This window comes from Melospiza melodia, chromosome 4, assembly GCF_035770615.1.
Source record: "Melospiza melodia melodia isolate bMelMel2 chromosome 4, bMelMel2.pri, whole genome shotgun sequence".
NCBI lineage: Eukaryota > Metazoa > Chordata > Aves > Passeriformes > Passerellidae > Melospiza > Melospiza melodia.
Genome location: NC_086197.1, coordinates 79332569 through 79358512, shown reverse-complemented (window position 1 = coordinate 79358512; position 25944 = coordinate 79332569). Strand labels below are relative to the sequence as shown.

The 25944-nt window shown below is 40.5% G+C and overlaps 1 protein-coding gene across 1 annotated transcript in view; it reads right to left on the bottom strand.

The window, feature by feature from the left end:
* The window catches only part of TES (testin LIM domain protein), a 28503-nt gene extending 6001 nt beyond the window's left edge, over positions 1-22502 (bottom strand). Inside the window, exons 1-4 of the mRNA XM_063155307.1 lie at positions 22400-22502; positions 11442-11527; positions 2326-2578; positions 848-1183 (exon numbers count right to left, since the gene is read on the bottom strand). Of these exons, the coding sequence (XP_063011377.1) occupies positions 848-1183; positions 2326-2578; positions 11442-11527; positions 22400-22426 (702 nt within the window). The 5' untranslated portion in view covers positions 22427-22502. The remainder of the gene's footprint in view (positions 1-847; positions 1184-2325; positions 2579-11441; positions 11528-22399) is intronic.
* Between the last annotated feature and the right edge of the window lie 3442 nt (positions 22503-25944).

Here is a 25944-nt window from a genome sequence, read left to right as displayed (position 1 = left end):
TAATAACAACTTTTCTAGAAATCAACTTATAGTAGAGCTTTTGACACTCCTACGTAATGTCTACCTCCACTAAACTGATTTAATGTTCCTTCAGTAATCCCACTAAACTGATTTAATGTTCCTTCAGTAATCGTACCCCTATTTTGAATTTGTAATTGGTAATTGAGATATGCACAGCAGTAGTTATGTCAGAAATACTTGATTAAGGATACAATTTTTGAAATATCAATGAAAACTGGGTAGTTTTATATACTTTGTTTTTTGTTGGGCTATTACAAGGAGAAATCAGATGCCAAAGGAAAAAAAATAGATAAGAAAATGGAGCTGAATATGAAAAGAAGGCTAGTCAAAAGAGCCGTTGTATGATTCAACTTGTTGGACACAAGATGGAGGCATGTTACTTTATTATTCCTTAATTTAATTTCACTTTAAACACAATTTGTCAAGTAGGTAATTTCAGTGCTCTTCCAAAAAAGAGGAGAAAACAAGCTTCTAAAATTAAACTAACTCTTCAAGAGGAGAAGAATGTAACAATTAGTCCATAAGATGACACAAACTTTTTGCTTGTTATTCTGTAAAAGCCACCTTAATATACTATCTCCAAGCTAACACATTTTTGCACTGAGGATGAAAGTGTCACCTAGGAAGTTATTTGCTGCAATGAGTTAAATACTTTCAGAAACCATGGCTCTATGCAGACATTCACAACATTTTCCAGTTCCTTCTTTCCCTCCCCAGATTTTTGCTATTCCAAATTAACAAACAATTTAACCCAGTTAAAATGACCATAAAGAACACTCGGATGATAATATACCTTCTTGCTTTATCTTTCCATTCTTATACTTACATATTGAGATGCTTTCCGATCTGGGGACTTCTCCATTGTTCCAACAGTAGATGAGGTACCTCTGCCACCACCATTTTTCAAATTATTCTCATCAGGAGCTCTCACTTCCACATCCCCAGGGAGCTTGACATCTCCTACACCCAGTGCCTCTTTTTTGTACTTCTTCACGAACTGCTCCATATGCCTGACTTCACTGGGGGAGAGCTCGTGGCACTTGGACGGGTCCTGGTCGTGGGCAGGCAGCTGCTTTGCCAGCTGCTTCTTCCTGTACTGCGCGCCCTCCGAGCCGGCCACGGGCTGCTTCTCCTTGGGCAGCATCTGCATGTACTGCTTAGCCTGAATCAGCAGGAACCACACATCAGATGGCACGCCAGCCACACACCCCTTCTCATGAGCAAACACAACTAAACTGACCTCTACTGTTTTTAGCGACAGTCAAATTTGTCAAAAACAAGGTTTTTTTTCCATAAACATTAAGCTCCTGAAAAAGTAATGGAGATAAAACACAGCAGATGCATTAACTGGCTTCTTCCCAGAGTAAGAGAAAGACTCCTTTTTAAGCCTTTTACAACATACAGAAAAGAGTTATTACTTCTCTGAATAAATAACATTTACACAGCACCTTGTCTCTATCTGTGAATACTGATCACGAGTATAGTCTTAGAAAAGGAAAAACGGAAATAATCTGCTTGGGGCATACAGCCCATTGAAGAGTAACTCTAGCTAAATTAGGGGAAAAAAATCTCTAGTTTAAATAAAGCAATGACAAGGCTAAAAACCAAATTGGCAACTGAATGTTAAGTAAATCTTAGATGCACAAGGTTTGATTAATTCACTGAAAAGGAATAATTTGAGATAATGTCATTCTGGCATGGCTTGCACAACATTTTGGTACAATAAATTAGTAATCAAAGTTTGAAAAGTGAAGCAAGATCCTCAGAAGGCTATCTACCATCTCATCTACTTCAGCTGAAAATATACTGGAAGAGAGCTGCTCTTTTAAATGTCAACACCGACCTTGCTCTTGCCATATACAGTAAAAGCTATAAGCAAGACCAAGTGCTCCCCTTAACTTGAAACAATTATATAAATTGATGTGGTGTTGGGTATTGTTTTTTTTTTTCCTTTAAGCCTACACTCCACGCAAATGTTTCAACTTTATTAAAAAAAGAAAAAAAAAATAGAAAGAGAGCAGGTTACTGGACTCCAGAAACTGGACTCCAGGGAGTTAGCAGATAACTCTTAATCCTGTGTATTAAAAACAACCTCATCTCCCCAGGTTTTTAAGAATTTCTACAGACAAACTTCCATAAAGCAAGATGAGAGATGCAAGACTCATTAAACAGGCACCATATTTTCAGTTTTGAGGAGGAAGAAAGGAAGACTACAAGAGGCATACTTATCCTTCCAGTAAGCTCTACTAGTTTATCTCCCACCAACTCTTGACTTGAACATGAAAAAATGTGAGTTGGACTTACAAGTGTCTGATTCTGAACAGGAGGAGCCCACTCATAAGTCACAGTATCGATGGTTACGCTCTTCTTGTAGGGCACTGGGCTGGTCAGTATCATCACATTGCGTTTATACAAGGGAATGCCATCATTCTTCAGCTTTGCAATGAGGGTTGTGTATTTTGTATCCTCAAAGAGTTTCCCCACTTTCCGATCTTCCTCACTGCTTGAAGGGATATCATGCTCCTCCTGGCCACACTTGCAGTTTCGGCATATTTTCCTGAAATTCATGGAAACAGCAACAAAATTAGAATCTCACACCATCTGGGTGTGTAGTAACATCACCAGGAGCCCAAACCTTTGCTTTCAGTGCTTTGTTTAGGAAATACTTTTTCTGTAATATGTCAAACACCTCCTTTATGTGTCCTGTTGTATTATTTACATTTTTTATTTACAGATACTGTTATCAGATAGATATCAGTCAACTACACGAATACATTTTTAATATGAAGCTATGTAATTTCTTCAGTTGCATCTCAATACTGATTAAACACATACATATCCATTATCAGTCACCTACCAGATTTATTATAAGATAACTCAATGCATCAACATGATTCCCCCAGCAATTATTTGCTTGAGATTTTAGTTTTTCAGCTGCTCTTCATACATTCAAAGTTACATGCACTATACTATTTTCTTCATATGTATTTCACTGTATGCATGATATTTGGTTATCACCAGGTTGCTATTGCCTGGAAACAAGTATTTCCAAGAAAGGAAGAAAATGCATACAGACATATGAAAAGTATAATTGCACCAAGTTCTGTTCAAAGCACAGAATTTAAAGAGAAGATGAAAGAAAAGCTAAAGGCTTATATGGCTAAAGCCTTTCAAAACAGAGGTACTGAACCAAGTCAGAGGTAGTCTGGCACAAGCTATAGAGAGACTTTTCACAGAAAACAGCCTTAAAAGGTAGAAGTATATCTACTTCCTTGGATATAAATTATAGTCTTTCATATACAACATATTTCAACTGCTTTGGCTAACGAATATTAGAAAGTAATTTGTTGCCTTGAGCATAATTAAACAATTCACATATAATGAACAGAACCTTGGATTAGACAAGCTAGTTCATTATTTATTGTCTCCAGAACTTCAGTTCAAAGCAGTCAGCCAGAAATCAGAGAAACTAGATGTTAACTAAAGGTTCTTATTACAGACTAAGAAAACATACCAACCTTCTGGATCTCTGGAGTTTGAAGAGGAATGAGCAGTGGTTTACCCCATTATTTATCCTTCATACAACAAATAGCATAAACTTTAGCTATAAAATGCTTCTGAACCCTGCCTGCCAAAACTCATCAGATTCTAACATTGTTCTGCATCTTGCTTTCTACAGTCTTGAAGGCAAGTTAGGTACCACAAGGTATGTCACAGGAACACAACAAGAACATGCCATGACTACAGCAAGGCCCTGAGGTAACAGGAAAGGAAGGAGGACCTTTAATTGGCAACCTGAAGTGATACACAGCCAGCCACAAACACATGCTCTCTGTATGGACCAGTTTAGGATGTGGTGTAATAATATTTCAGTGTGTGGTGAATGCTGCACTGGTCATTTGGTTACACAAAAAACATACATTGTGGTAACTTAAGTTTTAAAGCCCACTCCAAGTAAAAATACCTAAACTCTAAAAATGAGCCACTCATTCAAAATAAGAATGTTAAGCAGAAGGGACTTCACTTTGCAACACAAATACCTAAAGAGATCACTAATTGAGATGTAGATTGTCTGACAGCTTCCAACTCATTTCCACAAAAGGAAAGATGTGCAGAATTTCAAAGCTGATACTTACCTGAATAGCTACCATACACTATTCACTGCAATCTCCCAGTTTACCACAACATTCAACCATGAACTAGCATTTCCCACTAAGCTTAAAAGCTTTACTATGCATCTTAAGCACTCAAAACAAAATTTTGCAAGATCTTCGACATCTATCTACACAAGTCCTTTACATAGCTAATACTTAGAGACTATTTAATATACTAATAAAGCAATTCACATTCACTTTGCTCATCTTTTATGGCATGCATGTGATTATACCTTATTACCAATTCCCAGTCATATATTTTTTGAGATCTAATACCAGGTGACAGAATCAGACCTTGCTTTTTGCAGATTTAGTGATTTACATCATGATCACCATGCAGCTTTATGCCTCAAAGCACACATGCCACTGGAATTGAAGCAGTTTGTCCGTCCAAACAATGACACTAAACACTTTACTTCCTCTTACAACTTAAATCTTTAGCAACAGTAACCCCCAGTTTTAGACTTGTGTCTTGATAGGATGTGATTTAATAACACCAGTGAAGACCAGACATTCTTGGGCTCCCTGCACAGACTTACACAACTGAAGTACAATCCTGCTGTCCAGAACTGCTCTGCTTGCAAGACAGAGCTCAGTAAGAACAGCTCATACTGCTGTACTGCTTGTGTGACACAGGCTGGGCACTCCACCCTCACTACAGCATCCAGCCACAGTAAAGCAGCACTCACAGCAGGGAGAGACCAGACCACCCTCCACAAGCTGTGGTGGAATTCATCCTAAGACTTTCATGTGTGCTGGAAAAGCCGCAAGAACACCTTATTTTTGCTCATGCTCCGTCACGAAACTGCATATCTTTCTCCTAACAGTATGCCTTCAGAATAGCTTATAGAGACCCTGTTTCTACTTCCCATTAGATGAACACCCTGACTCAGCTGCTGTTATTATTCTTGGTCCCACCTTGAAGGCTTAATGTTTCACTGACTGCAGTATCTGTGAGAGAGTTTTTTTTGCTTTCCTCATAAAGCAGTAGTGGTGAAGAAGTGAAAGCACACAATTTGTCCTTAGGTCCTTCCTGGGACTCACTGTGAAAACTGGCATAGAACTACTGTGCTTTATATTTGCATTGAAAATAATGATATACTCACTCATCTTCCCCACCAGGAACCCACTGAAATTAAGAATTTGACTGTGTACATTTTAGTTTAACCTCCTTGCTCTTTCAAGTTTAAGTGAATAATTCTTTGCCAACAGTTTACAAGAAGCTGTTACAGGGGCTATGTTACAAGTGTAATACTGGCCTTAGAACTTGTGTACCATTATGCCTCTGAATACATGACAAAACAATAGAGAAAGAATGTGGAGAATGCCGAGTCACAACTGATGTCAGCATATCTCAGTAAATCGAAGGAAAATCCTTTAGGTTGTTACCATTTCCCATGCTCCCCAATGCTCCCCCTGGATCTCAGCCACAAGAAGATGTCCATACAGCTGCTAACTGAGTAAAAAAGTATCCTGTCCCGATTTATAATCTTTCCTCTTGAATAATTTCCAGCACTAAAAGATATCCAGTTGATATTTACATACATAACTGTTCCTGAATAATACTGTTCACAATTTAGTCCTAATTTCTTTCACTAGTTGCCACATTAGTCACTCACTGTCCCCTCTGAAGAAGGTATATTGCCAATTAATTCTCTTTAGAATAGACTGGTAGGTAATTTTTTTGACTGTGTATTTTGGAGTATCTAGTATATAGTAAGGAGGTGCTAGGTACCCCTGCTTATGTCTTCACAGCTCTCAGGACCTCATCAAAGCAGAGCAATGTTGTTGACAGCCCCCCTCCCTCCCAACAGCAGCAATTTGAAAAGTTTTTCCCACTCAAAACATGGAAGATAGGGAGGAAATTTCAAAATCTATGGAATGAAAAGTTGCATATCATTGTAAAGACAGGTCTGTTAGATAATGCCTTGCTAGCAGGTCTTCAGTAGTTAGAAAGAACAAGGAAGAAAGGTATGGAGATTCAACTCTCTCTAGTGATGAATTCCTGTGTCCTGAATGTCTACTGACACAAAGGATCAAAGTCTTCCAGTTCCTTCTCCAAAATCAAATGTAAACCATCCTCCTGATTGCTCCTGATTGCCTACATGTTGGTGTATGGAGAGGAAAAATAAGATGGCTCATGATCCTTCCTATGCTGGCTCCTAGTGACAGGAGGCAGTAGCTGCAAGCACAGAGAAATCCTCAAAGGCCTGCAAGTCCCGAGGCTTGTGCCCTCCATGCACAACAACTAACCTCCTCCTATTACAGAATCAGAAATCCAGATGGTCTGAATATCTCCAGTGAGGGAGACTCCACAGCCTCTCTCTGGGCAACCTGTTCCAGTGCTTGGTCACCTGCACAGTACAGAAGCTCTTTCCTATATTCAGGTGGAACTTCCTGTGCAGCAGTTTCTGTCCACTGCCCTTTGTTTTATTGCTTGGCACCACTGAGCTGAGCATGGCTCCATCCTTTTGACACCCTCCCTTGAGATACTGATAGACATTGATGAGGTCACCTCACTTCAGCTCCCTCAGCCCTTCCTCTAGAGAGAGATGCTCCAAGATCCTCCAGCCCCTTAATCATTTTTGCTGCCCTCCACCAAACCCATTCCAGGAGCTCCGCGTCTCTCTTGCACTGAGGAGCACAGAACAGGACGCAGCACTCCACAAGCAGAATGCACCCCAGGACACCACTGGCCTTCTTGGCTCCCAGGGCATCCTGCTGGCTCAGGGAGAGCTTGTATTCCACAGGATGCTCAGATCCTTCTCCACAGAGCTGCCTTCTAGCAGGCCAGCCTTCAGCACCAGCCTGTGCTGGTGCATGGCATTATTCTTCCCCAGGTGCAGGACCCTGCATTTGCCTTTGCTGCATTTCAGATGGTTCTCCTCCACCCATTCTTTCCAACCTGTCAAAATCCTCCTGAAGGGCAGCACAGGACTCTGGTGTATCAGCCACTCCTCCCAGCTTCGCATCATCAATGAAATAACTGAGAAGGCATTTTGCTTCGTCACCCAAGTCTATGATTTCGTGCTTCCTTCTGTCATGTTTTCTTGCTATTAATGCAGCTATAAGTAATTGCCACTGCTTTGAACTGCATCTCAATGCTTCTGGGCCAGCTGTAGTATTAGAAAATCTTAGGGCAAACTTAGAGCTTTCCCTGCCTTCCAATAACTGTATCTGTGCAGAGAAGCCACATGATGAAAAAGACCGTTCCCAAGCTTAAGAGCCTTGTTTTCAGAGGTTTATTTTAACATCTTGGGAAGTCACACAGGGGACAGTTACCACTTTCTGGTATACATGCAACCAAGATAAATCACAACCTTCTCTCCTGTTTTCAGCAACTTCTCACTCCAGCCCTATAGTTCCCTCTAGTGGGAAATACATTCCCAAAGAGCAATATCTAACTAACTGAGTAGCAATCTCTTACATCCAGCCTGACCCACTGGACAGGTGTGGGGGCTGTTTTGCAGCCTGAAATAAATCTAATATCTAAATTAAAAAGACCTTCTCCACCTTCTGCAGCTGTTACACTTGGACAGAAACATGATTCTGATGACAATTTTAAAAGCAAAAGCTATTAACTCACTAAGATAAAATCAGGCAATTGTAACCATTCAATTACCATTGTATACCACATCTCTCATTTTATATTCAGCTTGCAACACTGAGGCCATCAGAACTTCAAAATTTACAAATAAATTTTACTAAAGGCTTGGTTTGCCACCATTTCTATACTAGCCTCAATTTATAGTTCTGCACCTATAAAACTTGCCCATACAGTGTGTCAAGATTTACAGCACAAATGTCTTAAAACAGTATATTCCACCCCAGAAGAGATATATTCCAAATACTCCCAGTATAGAGAAGAAGGGTGTAGTAACTCCTTGTAAAGCCCTGCTACTCAATAGGTACACTTGGGTTTTTTGTGCACTTTACAATCTGACACCCCAGAGGTAAAACTGAAGGTCTTTTGTATGGAAGTACCAAAAGAAATTACATGTCGGCTCTTTGAGGAACAGCATTTTCATGTATCAGACCAATAGCTGTGCGATGCTCTGAAGCTCCTCGGCTGTCCCCAGGAGAGGGCAGTGTCAGCCTTGCACAGCCCGCAGCAGAACCACGCCCGGCACACGCTGCAGCCACTGCCCCGCTCGCTGGGCTGCATCTGGCTCCCATGGAGGTCGCTGTGTTCATAATGCCCTTGTGGAGCTGTGCTTTGGGGCTCTAGCTAAAAGAGCCTTGACAGGACTTGCTAGTACTGGGCCCTTCTGGCACAAAGTCAAGGCTTCGCTGTTTTTGAACTCTACTTGCTGAGGTGGGGGGCAGAGAAGCTGGGAAGGGGTACATCTGACTCAAGCTGGTCAGTGGGGTTTAAATGCTATATAACATCACAAAAAGAGACAAATCAAATACAGGATGAAGTCAGGGATTCTGACTTCTTAAGTAGTTACAGCTTGGAGACTGGCTGGGCATCATTGTGATGGTGGGGATGGCCAAGGATTCCCTTTGCAGCACTTGCTCACCCACCACTTCACCTATTAAACCGACTATTTCAACCCATGAGTCACCTCACTTTTGTTTCTCCTTTTTTGTCTCCCACTCTGATGTCTGGGACAGTGAAAGAGCAGCTGTATGGATGTTTGGCTGCTGACCAGGGTCAATCCCTACCCCAATTATTCTCCCAATGTCTAACTGCTTCTCTAATTACAATTCTTACTTCACCAATTGTCTTTTACAGACAAGTAGCAATTAAGTAAGTGGGTAAACTTGAACTGATTTTGATGTTATAAAGACAATAGTCTGTCCACTTGTGCTACAGTTTGTTCTTACTTAAAACAGAGTTTCAGATTTAAAGGCTAACAACTGAGTAAACAGTTATTTGGGATGCAATGTGTTCCATTTAAGTGGTAGACTACAAAAATACATGCATAATCCAAAGCATATTAATGTATTTTTCCCTCTGAAAATTATTTACACAGAACTGAATTAAGACTTCAGATTCACACTCTTACTGTCCCCAGTAGCAGCTCTGCTGGAGAAACAGCTATTTTCCAACCCATTCTTAAACTCTCTCAATTGCTAACTTTCTGACTGTTTCAGAGGTATGTGCCACATTTGTCTGACACTTAGATGAAGCTTCTCAGACTACTTCCAGCCACCTTACTTACCTGGTCTATCCTATTTGGACTCAATTTCCAAATTAAATCTTAGCTAGAAAGTCACTGGTTTTACATCTTTTTCATTACTTACTCTTTAATCCACTGCTGTCTACAAATTCCTACTTTTCTAGGAGAGACAATGTTCTGATGAGGTATGCTTTCAGGACTGGGCACAATGAGCCCTAACCACAGGAAGACAGTGCAATATGGATAAAGAGAAACACAGGCAAAATCCTCTAAATACCCACACAGAAGCAGACACCTTTTAACTTTGCAGTCATACTATGATGTAAATAAACCACTTTAGCCATTTTATTTCTTTTTATTCCAAATTATTTCATGTAATAGAATAACCTAGCAATTACAAAGTGTAATATTGGCAACTAAGTAAAAAAAAAAGAGAAAGTTAACTGGACTGTTTCCTCCCTCACTTGTAATTTCCCCATCTGCCACAACGACTATGAACAAAAGAGCTCTCAGTAGAAAGTAATACCATTTCTCATCTAACAATGGACAAACTTTTAACTGCTGCACTTTTAAAAATTCTCTTTTATTGCATTACTTACAGTAATTCTGTTTTATTTTATTATTACTTCTACACACGACCCCTCAGTGATGCAGTGGATATTGAAAAAGTCCTTCCATAAGTTATTTCTTTTATCTTTAGATGACCACGTTTACCTACTAGTACATAAACACTTCTTGATCCTTGTCATTATTTGTAAGTTGTTTCTATAGCTACATATTACAGATAAGAATAGAGCTTCTTGATTATGTATCAACTTATAACAAGTTTTTTGCTGTTTTTTGTTTTCATTTGCCTGATTGTTTTCTAAACAGTCTCACTTGCAGTCAAAAATTTGGGTGAAGATGTAAAATCTCCTAGGCCTTATCAGCACCTGATGTCACTACAGCTGGTGTACAAAGGCTACCTCATAAGACAAAACTAAATTCTACTGCAAATGCAACTTTCATGTGGAGGGAGAGAATGGAAGAAAATAAAAATACAGCAGAAGGCAGTCTCACCCCTGAGGAGCTGCAGCTGTACCAATCACCAAGGATTAGGAACAGGCCTGCCCTTAATGGGGCACAGCTGTGCCCAATGAGAAGACGAGTGCTACAAAAGAGTGGGGTAGCTGGGTGATGGGGAGAGGTGGAGTTGGTTGTGCTGTGAAGAGAGCTGGAGTTTGTTGGCTGAGCTGTGAAGGAGTCAGTGCTGCGAGCAGGTGCCTATGACAAATCACTGAGAAGGTAAGAGAGCTTTGCAATAAGAGGTCAACACTTCCACTTCAGCTAGTTAGCATTGGTTAAATGCAGTAATTTTCATTGATAGCATGTGCTAGTGCTATTAGCAGCTATTTTTCTGTTCTTTTCAGGCTTTTCCCTTTGAGAGGAACCTTTCTCCTAAAAAATCAGAATTACTAAGCTACATCTTAGAGCACACCCAGTATTATGAGTGAACTGGGCCAGTGATACACAAATGCATTAATATACATATATACATCCTGTTTCAGTAAAGCAAGAAAGATCTTAATGAAATAGAAAGTTTCTGCAAAAGTAATGACAGGCTATTTACTGCTATCATCAACTCACTGATTTAGGAACAGTACATCATCCAAGGCTCAGTATTATCTAACCTATTTGAATTTATGTGACACACACAAGTGACACCTCCTCCCCCTCTAAGTAAGTTGTAGGTGTGTACAAAGTTTCAAATATTTTCAAAATCAGAAGCTTATGTGTTTGGTCAGGAGTTGAAAAAGCATTTTATTACAGAGATAAAACACACTTCTTCCCTGTCATGTCTCTTACAGTAAAGGTAGACATTTTTACAAATCTGCTTCAATTGTTTAGTCAGCTAAAGCAAATGCTGCAGTAGAAGTACTACCATTCACTTCAGGACAGATAAAATGCATGCTCACAAGTGATGCGTTACTGTGTTGTAATGCATCTGAGGATTTCTGGCCCTGAACCATGTCAGCTTTTTAAAAACATCTTAAGAGTTTAATTCAGAGAAAGAACAAAAATGGTTACTTAGACATTTGCATACATATACTGAGGTCTGTAGTGCTGAGTCACAGCTCAGGATACATTTGGTGTCACTTACCTCCAGTAATGAAGCTCAAATCCTTCACATTTTTCCTTGCATTTTAAGCAGGGGGCACCAAATCCTTCCTCATGGCCCAAGCCCATCTGTGTACAGAGGAAGATGACTACAGTCAGCTTCAAGTATTATGGTGCAGGAATGATCTTACTGATGATGCTTTTATAATCTGCAATCAACAGCTAAAGCAAAAGATTAAGCATTTGACTAAGCTGACACAAGGACAGCATTTGGGGTGCACACCTTCCTAGTATAACTATATAAGTAGCAGTGGTCACACAAGGCTCTACACAGGACTGAGCTCAGCAGGCAGAGACAGCCTCAGTACTTTTCTGGTGACGACTTCTCCCCAGCCCAGCTTGCTCTACACCAACTTCACACAAGAGAATAAATAAGCAGATTCTTGGCAGCATTTCCTTAGGCCTAAGGCTGTGAAATCAGAGCAAGTGAGGCCAGAAGACCTCAAGTCAAAGGACATTTAATCCAGCTATCTGGACAAAGTGATTTACAGTATATGACTTGGCAAAATACAGGAGACCAAGAAATAAACAGACTCCAGATTTATTTGCACTAATCTCGAATAAAGGAAACAATTAAATGCTTTGTCTAATATTTCCAAGTATATTTGAGGCTACTCTGATAGTGACTAAGAGTAGCATATCCCTTTTACAATTACATTTCAGCTGGACTCATACCAGCTGACTTTCTGAAAGAGAAACAGCACAGTTAGCAAAACCAGTGGCCAGAAGCAATATGTAAAGGGTTTCAAAAGGATGGATGACCTATTCATAATGCAGAGGAAATATCAGAGAATATAGACAATAGTGCAGAGTAAAAGTATTCACACAGTACAGCAACACATCAGCAAATTTAACCAAGTAACAGCCACTTCTAAGTTTGAGGTGATTAACAAACATGAAGCATGATAACTTATGCATTCATATAACGCAGTAAAATAAAGTGTCTCACTGCAGCACTTTCAACCTTTGAGGAGTATGGTTCTCAAATCAGACAGATGAAGGACCATTGAAGTGCAGCCACAGCTGGGTATGCAGGGTCATGCCCAACATGAGAGGAACCCATCCTCACACCCCATGCAGCAGGAGGAGTGCTGTAGGTAGAAACAGCTCACCTGCAGTTTAGCTCTTACCATGAACAGAAACTGAGCTAGAACTGACAAGTTCCTGTACTAACTTTAGTTCTGGCAACAACACAATGCCAGAGTTAATTACATCTGGTGATAGAGTCTTATTATTAATTTTGCCATTTACTGAGAGAAATTATACTACTATTATTGTATGTACAAGGATATAAACCAGGTCAACTTTTCACCTTGGTCTCTGTCCAAAATAAAGAACAGATTATTCATAAACCACTTGTTTAATACAGAACACATGGTAAAATGCAGGGAATATCACGTTTTCAGTTACTTTATAATTAAAAGGATCACTGCCTCAACAATCATCAGACATCCCCGAGGAAAACTACCCTGAAGATTGTGAGCTATTTAGAAGAAGGAGGTATGTTGGCAGCTATTAAGCTACTGCAGGGATGGACAGAAGGACATGACATTATTTCTTCCGTATAAGGAAGATGAATACAAGCTGGCTGTGATCATGGTGACATCTTCATCAACCTAAGGGCTCATGAAGTTCACATGAGGTGCTAACCTGAAACCTACCAGCAGATATGTAAAATAAGCCTAAATTTGAAGATCAGGCTCTTCATCAGCTACACTTTTGATATGCTAACTGGTTAATAATTCACCTTCAGTGAAGATGGTCATTTACAGGACTCTTCTCATCTGGAATCCAGAGATCCCATATACACACAGACACACACCACAAAAAACCTGAGCACTCTTCCCAATTCACACTCAAAGAGAATAAGATGTTGGCCAGGATGTTTTCTAAAGGGAAAAAGGAAGCTAAAGCAACACAAAGCAACTTCTTTTTTTTTAGGGGGGGAGGAGGGAGAGACAGGTTGTTTTTCATTTGGTGTTGTTTTTCCTGTTTTTAAAGTCATCCTCTCTAAAAAGTTGTTAAAATATGGTTGCACTGCCCTAATAAATAAACACCCCCCCCCCCCAAAAAAAAAAAAAAAATACAACATTAACCCATTCTCTCTTGCTGCTACTTCAGTTACAAACTGGCATTTTTTATGCTCAGGCTCTCCCTTCCTTCAAAAAGAGTGGAATGAGAAGAAAGGGAAATAATCATAAACTCATTAATACTGCAATTAGAAGATTTAGAAACACAGGATCACTTGTAACAGTGACAACAGTTATACCGTTTTATACTACTGAGAAATAAGCTTGGCATTTCAAGAATTTCCAAAGCAGTATCTGAAATTCAAGTAGGAAATATAAAAAAATTGCAAATACCATTATACCATTTTAACTATCATTTCCAAGCCTCCTAGCATTTAAGGGGTTTTTTAAGCTAAAAAAAAAAAAAAACAAAAAAAAAACAAAAAAAACAAAACAAAAAAAAAAACTCTTAAAACCTCTTCAGAAACAAATTAAGGAGAGGAAATATGTGCTATCTAAATGCTCCACCCAGAACATACTCTCTCCAGACTACAGAGACAACCAGCCAGCCTACCTGCACTTTCACAACCAGCAGTCTTAGGGCAGATTTCTTTAGAAATACAGCATTCTATATTACCTCCCCAGAAATAAAGAGCACACCACCATGTAAATGCTTGTGCAGCTCAAGACAAAGAAATCAAATTAGCAAATGAGAGAGACTTGTTTGAAACAGGTTTTTCAGTTTGCTGTGGAACAGAAAGAAGGGATTTACCTTTCTATACCCAATGTCTGGGCACCTTATGGAAAAGGTTTAGCTCAAGACTGAAAGGCACACTAAAAACCAAACTAGATGTGATTCTAGATGCACACACAGCTTCAGCCTCTGTTCTGACAGAGAAACTATATGGCTGCTTGCCAAAAACTAAGATGTAAAATAGCCAAACTCCAAAGCACTGCAGGCTATTGTTATCCACAGGTCAGTGCATTACACCTGTTTCCCCAGAGTCCTGTAACAGGACATCCTTCAGCTCTAAGAAAGCATCAGCCTCAGAAATGATTTTGTTCTTCAGCAGCCAATTCAGTTTAGTTTAGGAAATTCAGAAATCCTAAAACTTCAGTGTGGTGCTTGTTCGGAGTTGTATCTATCTCCATGTGTTTGCACAACATGGCCAGCTGCAGGCAGAAACACCCAGAGATACAGAGCAGGCTGAGCACTGGAGAGGTAATGCATGTCTGGAACAGCAGGGAACCCATTTTCCCCGTAAATGGAGTTATGGAAGAAATGGCACAGACAGGCCAGCTGAATCCTGCCAGAAGAAGGTTCCTGTCTGTCCACCACCATCAATTTTCATTTTACAACAAAAGCTAACCAAACCCACCTGGTACTACCAAAACAGCCAGTACTGATTTAAAGAGCCTGAGTACAGAAGATGGTATAACTATGACTGAGATCATCCACTGCATACTGCTTTCAAGAATACATAGTACCCAAGGGCAAAAAGCTTTAAGTGGTTACAGCCAAGTGACAATTAGTGAAAGACTGCCCATTTCAGTTCACTCTGGAATCTAGTGACAAAAGCTGGCTGCCTTACAGTAAGGAAAGTCATGCACAGAAGCTTACTATCATAAAAACTCAAATGATCATATTCAAGTGTCTAAGAGTTCGTTCAGAAGTGTAAAAGAAACAGCAGTTCCAAAGAAAAAGTTTAAATGGCTTACCAGAAGGATTTATTCCTAAGTTTATTTAACACTTCTAATCTCCTCAGTCCCACCCCGAGACCAGAATTAACTCAGGCTCCAGCTGCTTTTCCTTCCTCACCCCAAGAGGACTCCTGTACCACCAGACAGGAGAGCTTCACCCTGCCACAGACAGTAAGCCACAATACTTGTACTCAGCCTCTGCAAAAGATCAAAAGCCTTTCCAGTGCTACAGATCCCTCCAGAATTTGAAAGGATGTGGCTATACAGTGAGAATGCTGTCATTAATGGATTGCAACAATTAACAGGGAGCCCCAGATCAGAACTAAATCCTCTTCACTGTCCTTTCTGCAGAGCTTTCTCCTGTGCTTGAAGGTGCTCCAAGCACAGAACTGAAGTGATCCATGCTAAAGCTATTCTTAGATTTACCCTTAAACCCTAGGAATTTGAAGATTAGTTAACTATTGATCTACTTGGGTGTTTGAGTGGGAAAGCACCTGTAGAGAACAAGAGATTTCTAGTACATCCTAATGTGCTTTAGGCACTTTCAGAGAAGGTAAAGCAGGAAGGACAGGCAAAAAACCCCTGAAAAACCTAAGAAACCTCACTGCTGTGCATGCTCTGTTGCTGAGATCTGATCCTGTGTCACTGTATTCTGTACTATCAGAAGTCACCTCCAGCAGGGAAACACAACAAACAGAAAATTAAAATAGGTTAGAGCATTTAAACTTTAAAAACAGAGCAATGATACTTCTTATGATTTTAAAATGATAGAAGAACCAACCACTACAAAAGACACATGAATATCTGGACAATGCTCTTAAAAAACTTTGACAGACACTGTATGAGAAGGAAAAAAAAATTCAGATCTGTAACAAAGAGCAGTATCCCACAAATCACTTCATATTTGTTTTTAACACATCCATTAAAATTGATGGCAACTGTGACCCTGGGGTTTTTTAAAATGTGTTTTGGTTTGGGGAAAGTTGACTCGAATTAAGAACCCTGGGTACAGAGGTCCATTTTGCACACAAAGAAGGGTGCCAAAAAGTGGTTGCATCCAAGAAAAATACTTGGAAGATGATCTGGACAGGCAGAGGAATAAATCAAGGAGCTGCAGTAGTCTGATAGTACAAAAGTCACAGGAATTTATTTTATTGTGTTATCGTCTACTAAATATCAACCATCTCAGAATTTAAATATTTAGGACACTGTTACATAGTGTACCTTCAAAAGGCTAACAGCTATCAAACATAGCTCAGCTGGATAGAAAACAAGTGTTGTATTCACAAAAAGTCCAGCATTATTACACTAGCTAAGTTTGAATGCAGCTGACACACACAGTAACACAATCTGTAAACCTCCAATACAACACTATCCATCATCCAGAACCACAGAGGCATTTTCACAATACTCCATGTATTTTGTTCTGACATCAGCACTCTCACCCAGTTGTGTCCTCTAACGTTAGGTTTTGAGAAGCAGACCTGAAAACCTACACATTCATTGTTAGGAGCTTTAGTCATGCAGGAAAGTGCAACCTCTTTTCTGCTTTTAAAAGCTGTAGCTAGAAAACCTCAGACTGAAAACAAGGCACAAATAAAGAGTCAGGCAGACTTTAAAAACAACAAAAAATTCCCCAACAAAACCAGAAACACATACACAGCAGTACTGGAGTACAGTTAGATCTGGTGTATTCTGGAAATGTCATGAATGACAGAAGCCTCCTTACTCCTTTAACCTGTTCATCTGAGCAAGTTTGAGATGGTAGGTAACAGGTGTGACATGCTTTCATCTTCAGAGCTCTGCTCTTCCTGAAAGAACCCCAGCAACTTTGGTCATCAGCAAAAACTATTTATATGGGGGGCTTGTACATGTACATCCCTATAAAAAACCACGCATACACACATATATATATATATATATATATACGTAACCAATACACATAAGTATTAGTTAGTATTAGTATTATTTTATTTATATAAATAAAACATGCATATCTATTTAGATTGTAAAATACAATTTTAAAATATACTACATTATAGATATTTACATCTACACCCTCATAACCGTAAACTTTGTATCTGCTAGGAAGAAGACAGTAATTTGCATGACACGTTCAGTATATTTTCTTGAAGTAAAAAAAGTATTTTTATGCAACTTTTACCAATAACATTTCATTAAAAATTGAAACTCACCATTACTATTACTTAGAGAAAAATAGAAACATTTCTTTCATTTTTTCCAGGAACAACTTCAGAATCAGATCTTTCTCAGTTACTTTTATGACAGAATACTGTAACTCAAAGTTAGTTGATTTTCGCCCTTGCTGCAAAATACTTGGTTTATAATTATACACTATTGAAGAAACTTTCATATGATATTAAAAGTCCTGCAGCCCTGCATTCAAAGAATTTCTTGACTTGTTATTCAGGCATTTGATGATATTTCATAGTCAGACACCTGGAGAGTACTTTTGCCATGGGGAAAAAAAAAGAGTAAGAGTCAAAAAGTTTAGTTCAGCTGTGCCATATTTGCCAAGCTGCTATCCAGGGATGAGGGACAAAAAATAACCTAGAGGTGTAGATTCAGACAGGTGTCTCAAAAAATTATTCACATAATTTTTTACTCTGCTGGGGGAAAAAGCCCTCAAACCCCACAGCATATGCAGGTAGCAGTTAGCTTGTGAACAAAACTGAAGTAGTTCCCCCATATCTATATAAATGTTTTTGTTCTTCCACTTTCAGGCAAAACTCACCCCTGAATAAAAGCACATTTCCTTGATCTTACTATACATATGAAACAGCAAAAAAGATCTACTATAATGGGTTTCCATAGCAGCAACAGCAAAACAAACAGTGACCTCAACAGGAAGTACAGCCCAGCAGACATTACTAAATGATGCTTTGCAAAACACAGAAAAGTTGACTTTGCTCCTATACATACTTTATTCACAATTCATTTATCAAAGTTCATTACAGTTGTTGACTTAGCAATGTCTAAAACACTCAGTGTTTGGTTTTCCAACTGTAACAGAACAAACACGGTCTCACGCCACTGAAAAATAACCACACACAAATTCCCCACTAGAGAAGTAGAGAAGTCTTCCCCCCAAACTGCCCTGCCCCTTCTCCACTGCAAGCAAAGTTCCTTTTATAAAGCAAGTATTATACTGTGAAAGTTTATACAGAACAGACTCAGTGCCAGATTCTTATTTTCTCTAGTGAAGCATGAGACCGTGCTGCCAGCACGGCTGAGAAGCAGGACCGTGACCTACTGATTCATTTCCCCAAGTTCACAGAGGTGGCAGACAGGGCAGCAATCCAGGCTCTCAGAACAAAGTTCTGCTAGAGTATTCAGCACAAAGCATTAAATCTTTATGCTCCCTATAGTCTCAAAGCAAGGTTTGAGAACACAGCATATATTGTATTTGGGAGAAACAGTGGTCTGTTTTTTGCACAAGTACTTTTCAAGCTGGAGCTCCTGTTCTTACCCTTCAGCTCTGCTGTGCAATAGTTTTATGCAAACACTATCTTCACGATCCTCAAATGCAAGAGCAAATCTAATTCCCCCTGAGAAAAAGAAGAAAACTGTACAGTTTCCCCTGAATTCAAAAGGAAAATTGTAACAGACCGGGAAAGTCTTAGCCTTGGTACTCACAAGGCAGCCAAAAAGACACTATTCACTGCCTAGATGTTTGCCTGTTACTTAATAGCTCTAAAATGCACGGGGAACTGACTACAAAATCTACATGACCACACATTTGCATATGTTCTGCATATATATTGCTCAGTGCAGAAAGTTCATGCTGAAATTTCTGTTTCTGGCAGGCTGTGGCTGCCCAGAGCCCAGGATTCAGACCAAGGGAGACATGTGGCTAGACAGTAGTACTTGTTCCTTTGGCCACTCATTAAGACAGCAAGATGAGTTTTACAATACATGAAAGAAACCAAACAGAAGCTAAATTAAAAGTGTGAGCCAAAGGAACTGTGCCCTCAAGATTACTTCAGAAGGGTATGTTAAACAGGACTGCTGCTTTTCTGTCACAAGAGAAAAGAAAGTATATAATGCATCCACTGCTGAAAGGATGGGTTAGAAATTGTGCAGGTGGGGCAGTAGCTCTCCTGCTGAAGAACAGGTACATGGTTGGAGTCCTAGTGGTCTTGTCCTGGAGGGAAGCAGTTCCAATCAGACAGACTGACAGAACTGCTACATTTGGAGAAAAACCCACCAAACCTAATATTAGGAATGAAAACAGACTTTCTCTGAGTGTTTTTTTTCTTCACACAAACCCAGACATGTAGATACAAATCCATATAGCAACTTGCCAAAGAGACAATATAGAATCTCAAAAAGGAAGAATGGACTCATGGATTACTGACACTTAGAGAAATCTTAGGAATGCGACCTTGGAAACTTGATCTATCAGGTTTCCCAGAAACAGAAAACATTCCATTATATTACCCTGTACAGTTATAAATTAGCAGTTGTGGGTAGGGGAAGCTTTTCTACAGCACCAGCTGAGTGTCTGAGCCTCCACACCACATGCTGCTCCAAGAGGCATTCATTTCCTTCTGCTCTGCTGAACACCAGGGCTACAGAATAGCCAACATCTAAACTCAGAGTTCAAAACTGCAATGGAATTACTCATCTGGGGACAACATGACAATTCCTGCTTGCTTCTGCCCAGTGCTTTAGGAAATTCCTGCCCAACAGGCAGATTAGCCACTCACCACTCCATAATATTTATCAGGTTATTTGCCAGGCAACAAATACCTACAAGTCACTACAAAATAAAAGGTTACATAATGTACATTTTGTAAGAGAACTCAAGCTATTTTGCTCCAGGGTGCTAGACAAAGACAGTTGAGAACTACAGCATGTGGTAAAGCAACCCACTACTGCTGATTGACTAAAAATCTGACTGCTGCTTTTGACTGATGCCAACAGGCAACTCCATCTCAGGACAAGTTTCTTCTGAAAGCCAAGTAATTCACTGGTTCCGACAATCTTGACTGGACACTTCTCAGAATGTTCTTCCACCTTTCAAGAAAGAAGGAAGTTGCCAAATAAAGACAGAAGCAAAAAGATAATAAAACAAACAGGTTGAGAATTAGAATTAAAGGACAGAAAAGGAAGACACACAATTATTCCAGAGTTGACATGAAACTGTTATTCTATTCAGTGTACAAAATTTACAAAATTTAAGAAGTTTTGATTGAATAAGTTTTGGTAGTCAAAAAAGAAGAATTTTGTACTGAGCTTGCTGGTAACCTAGTAAAGCTTCCCAGTTCTCCCTGTAGGGATTTTCAGAGAGCCTCTTCTGTTCTCTTGGAAAATGAGCTTCACCCAAGTTACAAAGAGAAAAGATGAGAACACTCGAGCAAGGGAGGAGAGACAGCACAATAACAGACACAGGTTTCTGAATATACATGTGGTAGAAACAGAGAAAATGTCACGGTCTTCAAATCATAGACATCTCTGTGTATTAACACTAAAGCAGAGCAGAATAGAAATACTACTTTCATAAAACAGAGCTTTCCTGGTTTCTTTTGTGGCACTAGCTTTTGTGTCTATTTGAGCAGGTTCAGAAAAGTCTTCAGGAACCTTCAAAGTTGATGGAGAAGAGAACTAAAAGATAACCAGGAAAAATATAGCAAAATAGTCAATACATTTAAACCACACACAACTACCCAATAATTAATTTCAAGCAGAGGTTCAGCAACTACAAGTTCACTCAAACCATGACTCCGTTATCAGCAGAATTTTTATCAGTGATTTCACACCCCATATTTATTTTCTCTTTAGATAAATTCTGAATTAGAATGCTCTATCTTCCACAAATATGCGTCTTTCACCTCCTGGAGCTCAAAGAGCTTCCAGCAAACAAACTCTGTGATGCCATCAAGTTTAAGTTTTAAATTGTGCTTAGAAAATACAAGCAAATCTACTCAAGAAGCTTATTTTCATTGCATTCAAGGAGTCACAGAAGGGGAACAACGCTGTGCACACAACCAGCTCCTAAAGACAGCAACAGTACTTAGCTACACCCATCTATAAACTGATGGCCTGATAACCGGGGGTTGAGATAGGCAGCTCCTCCAAAGCAGATTCCTCACCCAAGTGACACTATCACACGGTGACATCACCTGAAGCAAGCTGTAACTCAAGGCCACCACTGCCAGGATTCAGCCTTAACCCGTGTCCTTCCACACTACACAACTACTTCCACCCCCAGGTCAGTTTCTAGCCTGCAAGCTGGAAAAGCACACAGGTATACAAAGTGCATAGGTGTGTTTTAAAACAAATTGCTACCTTTAAATAAAACAATTCAGTAATAAACCCCCCGAAAAAATTCATACAACATGCATTTCAAAGGGCTTCTTTTCACATATCCATGAAGGTTGTGTACAGATTTCACCCATGTTCACATATAAAGCTCCTTTTCTCCTTATCAAATAGTATCAAAAAAAGATTCTGCGAATACGTTTTTTAAATTTTAAAAAAGTCAGTGCTTTAGCAGTACATTTAATTTGTGAAAGAATTAGAAGCAAAGAGTATCCCACATGAAGTCAGTTTTACATAGGAAGTTTTAAATGGTTAATTTTGGAAAGAGATTCAATACAATTGGATTACCTATCGCTTTATTTTACTTACCTTTTGTTTCTTGCCAGTTTGACGCAAACTAACTAGTCAATATACCTTTAAAAATGAAGAAAAATCAAGGCCAGGCTTCTGGCTCAAGGGGGTGATCCATAGGACCGCTGATAACACACTTGTAAGGACTCAGTCGCATCACAGGTCTGCAATCAATCACTAACATAACCACAAACAGCGACTCGGCTGCTCGCAATTTAAGTTTCATACTACACACACAGCGCACGTACATGAAAACAACTATCACATCTCGGGGTTTACTGGGGGTGCCGAAAACATGTTTTACTGAATGACAGAACAGCGGCACGTCCCCACCTGGGGCACCAGCTGCGGCGATGACCGAGGGCCGGCAGCAGGGAGGCAGCCCGGCCGTGCGCGCCCCGGGACACCCGGCAGGGGCTCTGCTGCCACGGGGCCCGGGCGGGAACGCGGGGAGCGGCAAGGGCTGACCCCGGCACCCGAGGGGCGAGCCCAGGGCAGTCCCCGCGGGGGCTGCAGCGCCGAGGAGGGTCCGCCGCTCCCCGGAGAGCGGACAGCGGCGTGCGCGGCAGACAGCCCGGCGGGCAGCCCCCCTTACCTTCTTCACTTTATTCTCCAGGTCCATGGCGGGGCGGCTCGGGCTCTGAGGCAGCTCCCACGGACGAGTCTCCGCTCGCGCGCTCCGCCACGCTCAAACTTCCGCTGCCCTGCGGCAGTGGCTGCAGCCGAACAAAGGCCGCGCGGCAGCCAATCCCCGCCGGCCGCCGCCGGCCCGGCAGCCAATCCGCGCCGCCCTGCCCCGCCCGGCCCCGCCCGGCCCTGAGTCAGCCCCGGTACGGCGGGAGGTGAGGGCGGGGCGCTGCCGGTGCGGGCTCTCGCCTTCGGGTCACACCCAAGCCTCCCGAAGCATGAGAAAAGAGGAAATCTTGGGCTATAAATGCGAGTGTGCCCTTGAGGCCAAGAGCGCCAGTGGTAACCTGGGGTGCATCGGGAGCAGTATGGGCAGCAGGTGGTCCTGCCCCTCTGCTCGGCCCTAGTGAGGCACATCTGGAGCGCTGGGCTGCATTCTGGGCTCCTCAGCACGGGAGAGACAAAGAGCAGCTGGAGAGGGCCCAGTGAGGGCCACGAAGATCATCTGGGGTCTGGAGCATCTCTTTTATGAGGAGAGACTGCAGCAGCTGGGCCTGTTTAGTCTAGAGACCTCTGAGAGGGGATCACATTAATGCATAAATATCTCAAAGGCGGCTGTCAGCTGGCTCCTGTCAGGCTCTTCTCAGTGGTGCCCAGCGACAGAACCAGGAGCAATGGCTATAAACTAAAACACAAACGTTTCACCTCAACATAAGGAAGAACTTTCTCACTTTGAGGATGACGGAGTACTAGAACAGGCTGCCCGGAGAGGTCATGGAGTCTCCCTCACTGGAGACATTCCACCTCGCCACATTTCTGTGCCACTTTCCCTACGCGCCCCAGCCTTGTCAGGGCCATTGGACTAGATCATCTCCAGAGGTCCCCACCGACCCTGACAATTCTGTGGTGTATGGACTTGAGGAGGAGCAGGAGCCGGCCAAGGTCCCACCCTGCCCCGCCTGGCCGAGACTGCTCCCGCATTCCCAGCGACTTCCTGGGAAGCAGGGCCGTGCCCGCAAGGGCTGGGCCAGGCTCCACCTCCCTGCCTGCCGGGAACGAAATCCGACCCTGGTCCCAGGCTTCCAACACGTGTGCACTCGTGTGTTCAGTCCTCGGATGCCGCTGATAAGATGAATTGTATTTTACCTGTAATGTATACGTAATGCAAAATGACAAAAAATTTAAGCATTTGCAAGACTGAATACTTCCATAAATATTTTAATGTTTCATTTTTCTTTTATCTTTGGCAAAAGTAGCAAACATTCATACAGACTTTATAGCTACTCTAGGAATTGATGGTAAAAATTTTGATATTTTTTCACTCATTTGCAGATTCTAGTGTTTTCTCTCCACAATTACTAGCTTTTCTCAAGTAGATCTTAGGTAGTTTTGTTTCTTCCCCAGAGACCAGAGATACTTATATCTCAGCATTTAATCTTTTTTGTCTGACACCACTTGTTGAAAGAAAGCAAAAATGTTTTTGTTTGTTTTATTGTTTGTTTGTTGTCTGGTAGCAGATGAAAGCAAAACTGACTTTTCAGCTAGGACTGGAATTGTGGTGTATGCCATGGGCCAACAGCTCCTGCGGGTAAATCTATGCAGCAGATCTTCACCAAGAAGTTCAGTAAAAAAACTAAGAGAGGGTGGGGTCAAGCTGTATCATTAGAAAAATGGGAGAACATAGTCCACCAAGTAATGCTGCTGTATTCAGTGTGAGTCTCCCTTACAGAGGTGAACAATAGGAACTGTTGCATGTATTTTGTTTGGTTGGGTTTGACACTTTGGTTTTCATTTCTGGTTCTCACTCTCTTTTGTTTGGTTTAGTGGTTAATTCCTGGTGGTTTGGGGGGTGAAAGACAAGGGGAAGTTCAGAGTGCCTGATGTTGCTGTACCTGGGACCCTATAGTTTGAATACCATCAAGCCTCATAACTTCCTCAGACTACAGTCAAAGGAGCAAGCAGAAGATTATTCCTGTTCAGTAAATGTGCTGTTGAATGCCAGCAATTAAAAGGACTAGATAGGTATTTTTGACCTACTAAGCAGAGAAATGAAACCATCATAGTTGTCATTGTATGCTTTTCATTTGGGAATGGATGTAGCAGCATATTTTCATTCTAGGAAACAAAAAAGAAGTGAAAGAAAATCTTGTATGATTTAAGTGTATTTTGTTTATCCTTATCTCTCTGGGTATAATTGCATAATAATGGTTTTGATAATGTATTTTTTATTTTTTTTTTTCCTACTAAGCTACAATACTGCTTAGTTAATAATAATTTCATTTGCTTGTATTTTTCTTAAACTTCTTGACTTGGAGATGCTCTGATTGTGATTTGTGCATGTTGCAATTGTGTCATCTAGTGCCAGAATATAGTAATCTTTTAACAACTCTCCTATCTGCAAATTCATATATGAAACCTACACATTTGTGTATCTAATGAAAAATGCAGAAAATAATATAAAAGTTCTGGTTTGCAAACCAGCAGGCTGCTGTTGGAACACACTTTCTCTGGGACCAATAAAGAATGAATTTTAAGATTGTAACTTTTTTCTGTGTTTTCTATGGCTTTAAATTTGCCTGGCAGAAATAATTCCCTATTCTGTGAATATGATCCTGTACGACTCTTCTACTTAAAGACTCTGAAGTTGCCAGGGGAGCAACATTGACATGCCAGGGCACAGAGCTGGGCTTTATTACAGCTGGGAAATCCAATACCTGTTTTAAATATTAGTATTTTCTAAGGAAAGAGCACAATGTAACCCAGCACTCCCACAGCAAGGTTCATGAAGCCAACAGGCAGAAAATGGAAAAGACAATACTTCTACCATATACATTTCTGGGAACAAGGACAGCAGGGAATGGATGGTCTGTCAGATAATTTTCCTGGTTTTACAGTTTTCTTTGCACTCAGATACCATAATGATAAATGTAACTACATTTCTCCAAACATTAGATATGTAGATTATATAGCTGATTTATATGTCCATCCTCAGATGGAAGGTATCATAACTGAGCAATGCTGAAAATTTGTTTCCAGTAAAGCTGTTATTTAATAAACAGTTCTTCTGTTTGAACTTTTCAAGCAAATACTTGAGATTAGCTTCCAGTTAAATTCTTCTAGTTTTGCTGTTTTCTCAGTGCTTTATATGTTAGAAGAAATGACACTGTGCTTTTAAGATCTTTTTTCTGTAAATACAATCTGAAGTGTGATATAAATATAAGGAGTCTGTCTTGCTTCAAAGTGGCTTAACACACTAATTTAGTTTTAAAAAAGCATTCCATTCTGAGAAGGGAATAATATTTGCATTTTTGTATCTATTTGAATAAAACAAAGGAATGTTAAATAAAATGTCTTGTGGCACGTCCAATAAAAACCCAGAAGGGAATTTGGGTGCGGAGATCAAAAGTTGTAAGTCTGGAGGCATTACTGATTATCTGCTTACCAGGTAAGCATATACATGGTTTTCCATTGTACTTTAATTATTTTGCTATTTACTGTCTCAGATTTCAGAGG